Source organism: Pogoniulus pusillus, chromosome Z (genome assembly GCF_015220805.1).
Source record: "Pogoniulus pusillus isolate bPogPus1 chromosome Z, bPogPus1.pri, whole genome shotgun sequence".
NCBI lineage: Eukaryota > Metazoa > Chordata > Aves > Piciformes > Lybiidae > Pogoniulus > Pogoniulus pusillus.
This window is the reverse complement of record NC_087309.1, coordinates 27,509,266-27,523,776: the sequence shown is the minus strand read 5'-3', so window position 1 is coordinate 27,523,776 and position 14,511 is coordinate 27,509,266. Positions and strand designations below refer to the sequence as shown.

The 14,511-nt window shown below is 44.1% G+C and overlaps 1 protein-coding gene across 2 annotated transcripts in view; it reads left to right on the top strand.

Moving 5' to 3' along the window:
* SKOR2 (SKI family transcriptional corepressor 2) overlaps positions 1-9,385 on the top strand; it is a 38,721-nt gene extending 29,336 nt beyond the window's left edge. For both annotated transcript variants that reach the window (XM_064140426.1, XM_064140425.1), the window contains exons 8-9: positions 6,626-6,690; positions 8,615-9,385. In XM_064140426.1, the coding sequence (XP_063996496.1) occupies positions 6,626-6,688 (63 nt within the window). In that variant the 3' untranslated portion in view covers positions 6,689-6,690; positions 8,615-9,385. The remainder of the gene's footprint in view (positions 1-6,625; positions 6,691-8,614) is intronic.
* Positions 9,386-14,511: the final 5,126 nt, after the last annotated feature.

Below are 14,511 nucleotides of genomic sequence, written 5' to 3'. Positions count from 1 at the left end.
ATACTGGAAGGGCCACTGAGAAGAAATCACCATCTAATGGGTTGGGGTGAATTCTAATGTGGCACCTGTGGTATGGCCTCAGAAGAGCTCATCTGGCTTAAAAGTTGTCAGTTTCTGCCCAGTGTGACTAGAATTCACCCGTCAGGACAGCCCAGCCAGCCTAACAAAAGCACTGAGTCAACTCCTGTTCAAGACTGTATCTTCTACACTGTCTTCTAAGGAACTGTGTTAGTAGATCAGATTTTGAAAGCATAAACTTTCTTCATGGCTGCCTGGTGGGAGAAAAAAAAGCAGCTTTTCCAGCATGACAGTTTTTATCCTTGTATATTTTTTGTGAACCCCTCTCAAACATTGGCCCAGAGAAGCAGAGCACCAAGTAACAAATTTTAAGCATCTTGCTAATAGCCTAGCTTTTTGTAGTTTCTCTTCAGGAGTCCCTTAACAAGTAGTTTGTAGATTCCCAGGAAATACTGACCACAGTCCTAACCTCTCAGAAAAAGCTACAGTGGTGTTCATCTACCCTTAGTAACCTTAGTTACTTGGGTACCTAAGATCAGGCAGTGTTCAATCCCTCTAATTTTACATAGGTGTAGAAGGCAGCAGGTCTTTGAGGCATGTGAGTTATGCAGGGAGTCCCTTTTCATAGAATCATAGAATCAACCAGGTTGGAAGAGACCTCCAAGATCATTGAGTCCAACCTATCACCCAGCCCTAGCCAGTCAACTAGACCATGGCACTGAGTGCCTCATCCAGTCTTTTCTTGAAGACCCCCAGGGACGGTGCCTCCACCACCTCCCTGGGCAGCCCATTCCAATGGGAAATCACTCTCTCTGTGAAGAACTTCTTCCTAACATCCAGCCTATACCTACCCTGGCACAACTTGAGACTGTGTCCCCTTGTTCTATTGCTGGTTACCTGGGAGAAGAGGCCAACCCCCACCTGGCTACAATGCCCCTTCAGGTAGTTGTAGACAGTAATAAGATCACCCCTGAGCCTCCTCTTCTCCAGGCTAAACAGCCCCAGCTCCCTCAACCTCTCCTCATAGGATTTGTGTTCCAGGCCCCTCACCAGCTTCGTTGCCCTTCTCTGGACATGTTCCAGCACCTCAACGTCTTTCTTGAATTGAGGGGCCCAGAACTGGACACAGTACTCAAGGTGTGGCCTGACCAGTGCTGAGTACAGGGGAAGAATAACCTCCCTTGTCCTACTGGCCACACTGTTCCTGATGCAGGCCAGGATGCCATTGGCTCTCTTGGCCACCTGGGCACACTGCTGGCTCATCTTCAGCTTACTATCTATCAGTACCCCCAGGTCCCTTTCCTCCTGGCTGCTTTCCAATCAACTAGACCATGGCACTAAGTGCCTCATCCAGGCTTTCATTCAACATCTCCAGGGATGGTGCCTCCACCACTTCCCTGGGCAGCCCATTCCAATGGCAAATCACTCTCTCTGGCAACAACTTCCTCCTAACATCCAGCCTGTACCTCCCCTGCACAACTTGAGACTGTGTCCCCTTGTTCTATTGCTGGTTGACTGGGAGAAGAGACCGATCCCCCACCTGACTACAATGTCCCTTCAGGTAGTTGTAGACAGCAATGAGGTCGCCCCTGAGCCTCCTCTTCTCCAGGCTAAACAACCCCAGCTCCCTCAGCCTCTCCTCATAGGGTTTTCAGCTCAAGTGTAAAGTTTTGGGTTGTTTTTTTACATTTCTTTATACTTCCATGAACTGAATTCCTCCTTAGTAGCCTAACTTTGGGCAAATAATTTTCAGAGCTCAGCAATGGATCCAGCTCTTAAGTCCTCTCATATCTGATGGCCTTCCACCCTTGGTGCTGCTTTGAATCAACTCTGTTCTTCAGAGGCAGGCAATAAAATAAATCAGGAACTACCTACTTGCAAAACTCATTGCTGCTTCTGCGTCGCCTTTCACCCTTACCTCCAAAGATTCATATAGTGTTTAAAAGGGAAGAAAATCTACTATGTGGTAATGCTTGCAGATCTTCAGAGTCATGAGATCATGTTCCTCTGGGTCCTACTGTAATTAAGAAAAATACCAGTAGGTTTAACTCCTATTTTAGGTTGTAAAGGGAAAGTAGGTGCTTTTTACAATAGATGTATTCATTATACAAACAAAGAATATCCACCTTTGTGTGCAGAGACCTTGGTCATTGTATGCCTGTCACTCCAGAAAGTACAAGTCAGAAATAGCAGTGTTTGACTGGGATTTCAGGGTTTGTTCTCTTAAAGTCATCTGGCTAGATTGTTTGATGTCAACAAGAGTGTTAGAGGCAAACATCTATTCAGCAGACTGGCTATTAGAAACAGAAGTGAAAGCTTTCCTTCCCCTAGAAACTGCAGAAATTCTGAACAAAACCAGATGTGTATGTACCAGCCACAAGCCAGGCTCTGCTCCTGTCTCTGTGCAAAATCATTTTTCTGTAGTATTGGTGGTGTTCTCCACTTCTTAAACATACATGGGATAGAGACTCTGCACTCCAGCATTGCCAGGCTCTCCACTGCCTCGCATCCTATGCAGACAGGTGCTGCTCTGAACACATGCCCACCCAGGAGGCGAGGATCTCTATTCTGCACACACAGGGCAATAGTGGCTGAGATTTCTCCTCCAGCTGTCAAAGGCTCAATGCGTAGTTTTTCTTCTACTTAGTCCCATGCATCATTCTGCCCATAAGCACCATGTGTGCAAAATGAGAGGTTTTCCAGTGGCAGTTCAGCTGCTGGTGTCTCTTTCCCTACTTAAATACGTACTTTGCATTTGGGGGAGGTGTCCTGGCTGCACAGTCTTCTGACTGACATCTCAACTGCATTGTCTGGAAATGAGAATTAACTAAATGCTGGTAGATACTCATCAGATAATAGTGTTTTAGGGGTACTGAAGATACCCTCTTCAAGCAACAAAAGTCATGGTAGTGTGTCACTGTGTACTTCACTTAGAGATGGGATGCAAAAGTGAAATCTCCAAAAGAAGGTGGTGTACAGATGGCTACATTTTGATGTCTGAGTGTAGCAGGGACCTGACACATGCTTTAGAAATGAATCCCCAATACTATTTGGTTATGGAATCACAGAATGTTAGAGGTTGGAAGGGACCTCCAGTGAACATCAAGTCCAACCCCCTTGCCAAAAGCAAGATCACCTAGGGTAGTCCAAAAAGGAATGCATCCAGATAGGTTTTGAAAGTCTTCAGAGGAGACTCCACAACCCCCCTGGGCAGCCCGTACTTCGGTTCATTTTGTGGAGCAGAATCAGAGTTTGCAAACAAGCATGTGTTCCAGGAGTGCACACAGGATTGTGCTCTTGCCTTTAATGCTTGATCTGTACCTGGGTCCAGACTAGAGCCAGCCTGAAGGAATACAAGAAAACAAGAAAAATGCAGTATGGATACAAGGGCTTTCTTCATCACAGATCTACTTTTCTTGTCATGTATTTAATGACTTAAAGGACACAGAGTGCTTGCTGGTTAAAACCAAACTGTCTGCACTTCCGTTATTGCTGGCAGTGGTGGTCCACGCTTTGATAAGGACCACGTGTTGGATCTCTATGCCCATTTGAGTGCAAATCACCATGGTTCACAGAAAGGGGCTATATTGTAATGGAGAGCCTTAAATACCACTCCACTGTGGTTCCAGAGTTGCCCAAAGCTCACCTATCATTGTAGGTAATACTGTCAAGAAGATGACATTGTAGGTGATTTAACTCATGCAGAAAGTAGTCATTTTCCTATTGAACACCCACTTCAGTTTCATTTATTACCAGGAGAACGAGTAAACTGACACATTGGAAAATGCTGATGTGCCCAATATAGCAGAGAAGTGGATTAAGAGCAGTCAGTTTGTCAGGATGTGTGCTGCTGTCTTATCTGGGTCGGTACAGCTTGGGAGATGTCCTATATAACCAGCGGCCATGCAGACTGGTATTGCCTGTTGGCCCTTGTGAGTGGGACAAAGGAAGAAAACAGTTGGTGCAGTATCAGGGGTCTCAGCTGAAATGTGCTTTTTTAGGCAGTTCCCTTTGAACCTAAACCATGGAACTGGGTGATCAGGTAAAGAGGTTGTCTGCAAACTCCTCTCTGCTGCTGTTTGGAGAGGAGGTTTCAAGTCTTTGCAAACACTGCTCTGCAAGGCAGTTCTGTTCAAGTACCTGGTGGAGAGGAGAGTTCTGTTTTTAGGAGGATCTGGCAGCAAGCTTCCTGATTGATAGCTTTTATCTCCTATCAAGGGTAGGAGTTATAAGACTAGTCAGGCTGAACACCTTGCCTTTTCAGGTCATCAGTGGCTTAAACATTTTAGTTCTTGCATACACATTTCCCTTTCCTGAGGGCTGTTCAGCAGGGAAGCAGCTTCCTCTCCGTGAGAGACTTCTGCTTTAAGTCAGCCAGACAGCTCATCTTTGCAGATGCAGCTGCTTTCAGTGAGATTGACCTCCTTTCCCAAAAGACCAGAGGGTTAAGCTGCCCATGCCCCTTTCTTTCCTCTTCCTGAGCCTTGCCTGCTCATTTCCTCCTTAAGAAAGGCAGGGATGATGAAAGATAATAGTTCATTGCAAAGACACTGAGGACGACTTACACAAGCATCCCCACTTACTGTGGTCATAAGGTAAGTAAAACCAAAAGAGAGATGCACAAGAATGTGTCTTAGATGCTGTATCAGTGGGTATGGAGGTAAATGTGCATGCTTCTAATGTGCTACTAAATGCATGTGAGTGAGTCAGATGGATTTTCTGCATTTGCCTGCACCAAAGAGCCTTGCTCCTGATTTCAGCCTAGCCTATTTCATAGGATTGTAGAATGATTTAGGTTGGAACGGACCTTTAAAGGTCCTCTACTTCAATTCCCTGGCAGTGAGCAAGGACATGTCCAACTACATCAGGTTGCTCAGAGCCTGATCCAACCTTGACAGGAATGGGGTGTCAATCACCTCTCTGGGAAGCCTAGACTGTTGTTTCACCATACTCAGTGTAAAAAATTCCTTCCTTGTATCTAGTCTGAATTTCTCCTCTATAGTTTAAAACCATCACCCCTATTGCTACAACAAGCCCTGCTAGGTGTCTGTCCCTATCTTTCTTAAAGTACTGAAAGCCCTGGAGCCTCTCTTCTCCAGGCTGAACAACCACAACTGCCTCAGCATGTCCTCACAGGGGAGGTGTCAGCTTGCAGTAATATATTTGGCATTATTTGTGAATATATACTTGCTGTCTGACAGCAGAAGCACATCGTCTCAGTGCACAGCACCACCTGAGAGTGTAGGGACACAGATACTCTGATCTCAATCTGAATTCCTCCCACCATCCTTCCAGAAGACAATATCAAAGAACAGTGAATTCATAGTCACTTAGATTCCCAGCTATGGAGAAGTCTCAGAGCAATTTAGTTTTGTTGCATTCTAAAGACCCAATACTGAAAAAGAGCATCCCCATACTCTATTCCCAGCAGCCCATGTGCACATCATCCCACTTTGTTTCTAAATATAACTGTTCCCTAATATGCCTATGTTCTCTGCTTTTCTTTAATTATTTGTTCCACTTCAGTGGCTTCCCTGAGATTGGTGTAAGTCAGAAATAACTATTATGAATTTCCTAATTATGCTGTTATAAATAAAAGAAGTCTCATACTCCCAACCTGCAGTATATCAGCTGTGCAGGGATCAGTGTTATGCTGCCTGCACTGTTTCAGACAGATGATTTTTGTCATCACACAGGTAGCAGAATGGGTGGTGATTTAATTTTTGCCAGTAGGCTGAAGATGAGGCAGCAGTGTGCCCAGGTGGCCAGGAGGGCCAATGGCATCCTGGCCTGCATCAGGAACAGTGTGGCCAGTAGGACAAGGGAGGTTATTCTTCCCCTGTACTCAACACTGCTCAGGCCACACCTTGAGTCCTGTGTCCAGTTCTGGACTCCTCAGTTCAAGAGAGATGTTGAGATACTGGAACATGTCCAGAGAAGGGCGACAAAGCTGGTGAGGGGCCTGGAACACAAAGCCTATGAGGAGAGGCTGAGGGAGCTGGGGTTGTTTAGCCTGGAGAAGAGGAGGCTCAGGGGGGACCTCATTGCTGTCTACAACTACCTGAAGGGAGCCTGTAGCCAGGTGGGGGGTGGCCTCTTCTCCCAGACAACCAGCAACAGAACAAGGGGACACAGTCTCAAGTTGTGCTGGGGGAGGAATAGGTTGGATGTTAGGAAGGAGTTCTTGACAAAGGGAGTGATTTGCCATTGGAATGGGCTACCTGGGGAGGTGATGGAGTTGCTGTCCCTAGAGGTGTTCAAGAAAAGCCTGGATGAGGCACTTAGTGCCATGGTGTAGTTGATTGGCTAGGACTGGGTGATAGGTTGGACTGGATGATCTTGAAGATCTCTGCTGAGCTGGCTGATTCTATGATAAATAAAGCATTAGAAGACATTTTCTACAGTGGATTTTAAGATCGGTTGGTTTAATTTGGGTTATACATATTTTTTTTCTGCTTCATCATTCTTGCAGTTTTGTGAAGACTTCAATCCTTTAATTTTATGCACTGTTTCCAAATTGAAAGTTTAATTTGCAGGGATTACACTTGGAGGTTTCATTAGCCCAACCTTGACTTAAAGCAACATCTTTGTTTCTGTGTCATTGCAGATTCCCTATGCAGCAAGCTTGATCAGAAAAGAAAAGCTTGGTGCACACCTCAGCAAAAGCTAAAGGTGAGCTTGTAAAAGAAAAGGTCTTACTGTCTGATCTGACCATCATGGTTTTCTTTGCAGGCATTGCAAAAATTAAAAGGATCTTCTGTTGCTTGATGTCACTAATTCTGGTCTAAAAGCTCTGTTTATGGAGGTATTGTACTGTGGTTTAAAGCTATTAACAAACATGTCAGAGGAATTATGAGGCTTCACTGGTCTACCTCAAGATTGAGAGTTGACAGCTATCTGAATTGTGAGGTCCAATCTCCTGAGCACATGCTTCTGCATTCTGGCTCTGGAAGGTGGTGCCAAGTGGAAGGAGGGAAGTACCTTTGCATTCACAATGCAGCAACTGTTCACAGGCAGGTAGGGATGGGGGTTTCTGCCCATAATGGAGCTTCTTTGGCTCTGGGAAAGGGCTTTACAGAGCTACACTGATACTGTCTTCAATAGCTGGAGTTACACTGATGCCTATGTGCAGGATCTTCCTCAGCCTATCACTGGATTTTGCAAGGACATTTTTAGGATCATTCAGTTAGAAGAAACACTTTCTGCGTCAGTGGCTTCAGAGATTGCAGTTTCGTGTGCTGAAGCCCTAACATTTTTAAGAAACTTCAGTTTTGTTTTGCTTTATTGTTGTTGTTGGGGATTTTTGTGTGTGTGTGTGGTTTTGGTTGGTTTTCTGGTAAAACAAGAAGATTAGGCTTGGAGACGGAGAAGCAAAAAGCAAGTAACCCTGCTACTGTGTTGTGCCACAGAATCTGACTTGTGGATTCACTGTAGAAACTCCTGAGGTGGAATACATGGATTAGTAAAAAATGAGCTATTTGTATGCAGAAACTTCAGCAATGTACAGTATACAAATATTGAAGAGCAAGACGGGCATTTGAGAAGAGTTTGATAGTATAGATGGTGGAGTAATACCTAAGCTATGGAAGAAGCAAATACTTAAAACCATTAGGAGCAGACAAAGAGGAACCAGATAACCAGAATCTGTGGCTTTGAACTCTGCCTGCTGAGATAAGGAGATTAATCTAACCATCAAGTTGGTTTTGCCCTCTTGTGCATACTTTCTTACTGGCTGCTAGCGTTTTCCAGTTGAGTCTGCATTAATCTGAGTCCTGATTTAAAACAAATTCAGTGATATTAATATCCTGAATAAAACAATGTGCCTCCTCAGATGAGAAGAAGCAGCAGGTCTGGTCCAAAGCACTGATCTGCAATAAAAGCCTGCCTGAGGATGGCAGCATCAAGATGCACGGCACTGTTTGTTCCCAGCATCAGGGTTTCATCAGCTGACACTCCCTGCAAGGAAGGTGCTGGCATCGCAGCTACAAGCGTTTCCCACTTGTTTGCTGAGAGAGTGAAGAATGGATGCATTTTTCACGCTGCTTTTGTTTTCAGTGGCACACCATCCCTGCAGACAACAGGGATTTCTCTAAGTAGGCCCGAGTGCTTTTGAAAGATTAGTTGTTACTTAACTGCTAAGCTAAATCAGTCAAGCAGAGAATCACAACTATATTGTTCAGAAGCAATTTCAGATTCTCAGTGAGCCAAGCAGAAAAGAGTTGCTGTAAGAGGAAACACGTATGCACATGCACAGCGCACTGTGGGGGTGAAGACCCAGTAATGCTCTGTGTACTCAGGTAACGCTCTGTGTTTCTCAGCTACCCTTATTTGGCTTCGTGTTCCTTCCCGCAGCAGGTCTTGTGTTTAGTCACACTTCAGTCACTTGCAGTTTGCACTTTAATGTGAGCATTTCCACATTTCATTTCTACTAACTAGCAAAGTCTCAGAGGATACTTTTGGAGCAGGTGACTTACATGTACCCCCTTTTCAAGGACTGTAAATAAAGACTGTAATTCTTTGAGTAAAGAGATCTCAAACTTGGGCTCAGTATTAGTAACATCTATTTATTTGTTTATTTTCTTTTTTTCATTCCCAGAAGCACAGAATCTTTTGCAGCTGTTACCTTGTAAGTTACAACCCACCACTCAGAAACCTGACTTGTATAGAGACTGAGAAAACGGAAGGGCTTGGGGATTTAAAGAACAAACAAATCGGGTTCCTCTCAACCCAAGGACAAGTGACCTCAAAGCATCATGGACAACCATGTAAAATAGAATGTAGCAGCTATTTATTAGTAAAAACAAAACAAACAAACAACAAAAAAAAAAGGAAAAGAAAACAACAAAAAAAGAACCCAACAAAAAAAAATATAACAAAAGAAAAAAAATTAAATGCCCATCCTGGATCTTTTTTGGTGGTACCAAAGTTTAAGTCTTTGTGTTTTTAGAACTACTGAACTTGATAGAGAAAATGCTTTCAATGAATTGTACAGATGAGCTGTGAAAGGAACTGCTGAGCCTTTCAGCGCTGCAAGCAACGACGGCGTCTGCCAGTTCATCTTTTACTTTTGAGTAGTGATTGTTTTATGTTAACAAATGCACATCCAACCAGATGGGCCAGAACCACATTTGGATGGATTAATGGGGATAAAGCAGCATTAGCCATACACAGTGCTTTTTAAAAGCAGACTGAAAAATTCTCACACCCTTTTCCCTCGGCCCTTTGCTCCTCTTGTATTTTGCCTGCTGTATGAATTACGATTGTACTCCACTGGAAATATTTTACAATTTAATATTGAGTGTAATTAAGAATATAATCACTGTTATCAAAAAAGGTATTTAACTCTGTTGTAGTTTCTTTATCATTCATGTGGATAAAAAGTCTATAATAAAAAAAAAAGAAAACTATGAGAAAATAGTTGAGCTTCTCTGTAATTTAATGTTATGCTTACTCCACTAAAGAAAGGAATCTATAAATTTATCCCAAAGATTACCTTTTTAAAGGTTTATTAATTCAGAGATAATGTGTTGGAAGTATTTCAAGGCAGGAACCCTTCTGCCTCTGGGTATTTAGAAAACGTTTGGAAGTAGGTTTAGTGGAATTTCAGGAAGTGTCTTGCTAAAGTCAGTTGACTTTTGAAGACCACAGTCATATTATTCTGGGGTTTTCCTGATGGTTTGGTGACCAATAGCATTCCTCAGTGAAATTTGTCTTTATGCAAAACCTCTTAGACCCAAGCACGTCGTCATCCTTGTGCACTTCATTGCTCAGGAGGCTGTCTACAGCACTATACCAGCTCCAGCGCCTGAAAGTGCTCTTAGCCACCCCTGGTATTTGGAAGTTTTTGCAAAGTTGCTTTCTCAAAGTTTACCTTGCTTCTAGCAAATCCATGGGAGGTGAAATCAGCTGGCTTTATAGTTGCTTGGTGCAGCCTAACATATCTGGAAGGCAGAACAGGAAGGGCACACACAGCCTGCTTGTGTGCCCTTCCCTTCTTCGTTTGCTCCTTTAGCAGGTGAGCTGACGACTCAAATACAGGACTCACTGAACTGGTGGCATTTTAATGTGGAAAGAAAGCAACAGAACTGCCAGAAAAGCTGGGTGAGGTCAGACCAGAAGTTCGTCTGTGACAGTACCTTCTACCAGTAAGAGATTAAATTGGATACTTTGAGAAAGCACACAAGCAGTTAGAGATATGTTCCCAGAAGATTGCTTTAGCTACTAATAATTTATTGCTTTTGGGTTTTCTTATCTAGTTGTGATGTCTTGTTTGAAATAGCCCTCAATGGATTTTTTTCTCTCATGAACTTGTCCAGTGACTTTTTAAATCCTGGATACTTGCAGCAGCTTAAAGCATCCCATGGCAACAAGCTCCGCAACTTAAATACAAGTTGTGAGTAAAAACAAACCCAGCTTCTGATGTTTGGAGTGGCCCCACATCAGCCTCGTTTTAAATCCTGGACTTCTTGTACTGGATGAGATCAGCTGGCAGGTGACCACTGGCAATGCCTGTCCACTATCTCCATGCCAGTCGTGACTTCATAGGCAACTACTGAGCCTTTTTGGTTGAGGAGGCATAGTCATCCTTCCAGCATAATCTGTCCCACAGCTTTGTAGTGTGTACATTTTTCTGATCAGATACAGCTTTACTGAGATGGAGAATTAACTGTGTGGGGTATTCAGGATACAGGATGCAACAGATTATAGTGCAGCATGACATGATGGTTCTTTCTGTGATGAATGAACTTGACTGTAATGTGGTGGTAGAATGTCTTACCACTATAGATCAAAAATTTTACCCAGACATAAAGTAATCCTTTTGCTCAATAAGAAATTATTGCTCTAATGGCTTCTGAGTGCCAGAGCTCCTGGATGTGGTCAGGCATGCAGTAACCCATTGTCCCTCACCATTTGAGAACTAGCTTTTTCTGGCCCGGGAGCAAACACAAAGCATCTACAGCAAGTTTATTTGCCTTCTACTCTCTGCTCAGCAGTGTTCAGACCATCATGTTCCCCAGTGACTTCCACAGTAATTAAATAGTGCATCCATATGTTGTTGAAGTTGTGAAACTGTGTGCTAAATGGATGTTTCACACAAATGACAGAGTGGATATGCCACCAGTATGTTACAAATTGGACACTGAGACCTGAAATGTCCCATTTGCATTGGGTTTGTTGTGCTGAACTCCCCAGTCAGGAAATGTGAATGGCACTTGCCTGGTTTGTAGCTGATCTGCTGACCACAACTGGAAGGTTTAAGGTGGAAAATAATTCAGAATGAAGCACAAATGAAGTATTTTGAATTAAAAAATCGTCTCTCATGCTGACAAAGTGCAAGAACGTGATCCTAGAGAGCAAACAGAGCAGCCACCACCTAAACAAATCTACTTCAGTAAACATCTGTGGAAGTTTCTTATCACCAGTTGCTTTCTGTTTGCTTTCCTCTTGTATCAAAGTTCATACAGGCTAAAGTGATGAGGATGCCATTAAAAGTTTGTGTTTCACAGACTCAGCCCTTAGAGTTTCCACCAGCTGGCATCATAAAGAAGAGGGGGGAAGAAAAAAAAACCCAATGCTGGAAGATAATTGGACTTGATGATCTTTGAGGTCTTTTCCAACCTTAATGATTCTATGATTTATCTAGTAGTTGCTGCAGTTGCATATGCAGTATACATAGAATGCATAAAATGGTTTGAATTGGAAGGAACCTTAAAGATCATCCAGTTCCAGCTGCCCTGCTCTACACACATACTTTAAGTCCATGTCTGTAGTGATGTTCTTCACACATGAACTCACGGGTAGAGCTGAATTGTTGCAGTGCCTCAGCAGGGTTGCATTTGAGCCCACCAATGTCCTGGGCTGGTAAGTCAGCCATGACCTGCAGCCCTTCTTGATGGCAGTTTAGATATGGCCACCCAGAGCTGAAAGGTCAGAGTACTGTGGCATGGGTGCACCTTTTCAGAGCCATGAGGAAGCAGATCCAGCCATGGTTAATTTTCTGGAATAGGATAGCCTGTATTGTTGGTGTCCCTAATATAAAATGAATGTCATGTTAATGTCGAAAGCAAACATTCAACTTCTCTTACCCATGACATGCAGCTGATCAAGTGCCATGCTCTGCACCTGGGTCACAGCAGCCCCAGGCAAAGCTACAGGCTTGTGGGAGAGTGGTTGGAAAGCTGCCCAACAGAAACCTGGGGGTGCTGGCTGATAGCCATGTGAACATGATCCAGCAGTGTGCTCAGGCATCCTGGCCTCCATCAGGAATAGTGTGGCTGGCAAGATTAGGGAAACGATCATGTCCCTGTCCTTGGCACTGGTGAGACTGCACCTTGGATACTGTGTTCAGTTTTGGGCCACTCACTACAAAATGGATGCTGATGTACTGGAGCATGGCCAAAGAGTGATGAAACTGGTGAAGAGTCTGGAGGACAAGTCATACAAGGAGTATCTGACCATGCTGGGATTGTTTAGCTTGGATAAGAGGAGGCTCAGAGATCTTACAGCGCTCTACCGCTACCTGAATAGAAATTGTTGAGCGGTGAGTGTTGGTCTTTTCTCTCTAGTGTCAAGTGATAGAATGTGACAAAATGGACTGAGGTTGCTCCAGGGGAGGTTTAAATTGGATATTAGAAGAAATGTCTTCACTGAAAGGATTATCAAAGATTGGAATGGCCTTACCAGGGAAGTGGTTGAGGCCCCATCCCTGGAGACATTCAAGATCAGATTTGATGTGTCCCTGGGCAGCCTACTCTAGTTGGAAATGTCCCTGCTGACTGCAGGGGGTGTTGGACAAGACCTTTGAGGGTGTCTTCCAACCCAATGCCACTTGTGAATCTGGGAAATTATGGTGGAGTCACCATCCCTAGAGGTGTTCAAAACACATGTAGACATGGCACTTCAGGATATGAATCAATGGCCATGGAGCTGTTACACTGTCAGTTGAATTCACTGATCTTCAAGAGGGTCTTTTGCAACTGAAACAATTCTATGATTCTAGCACCTTTAAGAAACCTGACTCCTTGATCAGTTACCATGTGTACAGCTGTTACCATGAGAGGCTGCATTACATCTCAGTTTTAGCTTTTCTTTTAGCAAAAGAGAGCTTTTCTTTCACCCCCCTGAGGATGGCAAAACCCCCAGCATTTTCTACACACTGAGCTGTGATTTGATTTTTCCTGGGTGCCTGAATGAACAATAAATAGCTTCTGAAAGCTCACTAGCAATTGGCAGTCTTTTCTTTCCCCTCCACCCCAGAGTCAGATTTACAGAAACTGCCCACAATATCCTCAAAACTGAGTTCTGTTCTTCCAACGTGGTGGTGCTTCTTCAAAACTTAGGACTTAGCTCACTGGCCACTGAGATACTTTAGCGTAGTTATGTATGCTGGTAAAGAATGTGCCAAGCAAAAGCAGGAAGGTGTGGGAGATAGGTGTCTTTCCCTCACCTGAGAACACGGGAACAGGCCTTCTCTCAGAACTGTACATCTAGGTGCCTTCAAAACATTCAAAGCCTCAAAGACCTTTTTACCTTTTCTTGACGTGTGGCTGAAATATCAGGAAAAATCCTCTTTTAGCCAATGGCATCCTGGCCTGGGTCAGGAACATTGTGGCCAGTAGGACAAGGGAGGTTATTCTTCCCTGTACTCAGCACTGGTCAGGCCACACCTTGAGTGCTGTGTCCAGTTCTGGGCTCCTCAATTCAAGAGAGATGTTGAGGTGCTGGAATGTGTCCAGAGAAGAGCGACAAAGCTGGTGAGGGGCCTGAAACACAAAGCCTATGAGGAGAGGCTGAGGGAGCTGGGGTTGTTTAGCCTGGAGAAGAGGAGGCTCAGGGGTGACCTCATTGCTGTCTACAACTACCTGAAGGGAGGTTGTAGCCAGGTGGGGGTTGGTCTCTTCTCCCAGACAACCAGCAACAGAAGAAGCGGACACAGTCTCAAGTTGTGCTGGGGGAAGTCTAGGCTGGATGTTGGGAGGAAGTTGTTGCCAGAGAGAGTGATTGGCATTGGAATGGGCTGCCCAGGGAGGTGGTGGAGGCACCGTCCCTGGAGGTGTTGAAGAAAAGCCTGGATGAGGCACTTAGTGCCATGGTCTGATTGACTGGACAGGGCTGGGTGCTAGGTTGGAGTGGATGATCTTGGAGGTCTCTTCCAACCTGGTTGATTCTATGAATTTCTGTGAATTTCTATGAACAAGTAAGTTGAGGTGGACAACATGTCTGACTGCTTGCTGCTCTGCAGATCAATCATTCTGATGGATAAATACCATGATTATTGTCACAGGCCAATTAAAGGGAAGCCTTAGAAGTTCTGTCTAAACTGGATATGACAAGCAGGATAAGGCCCTGCTAATCAAGATGATATAAGATCTATCTGTCTTTTCTCACAGTACTGATCAACACTTGACTGTTCCTGTGTCTCTTCTGCAAGAGATTAATGTTCAGGTAGACTCAAAATACATTTGTCCTCCATAATCTTCACATAGAACTTCA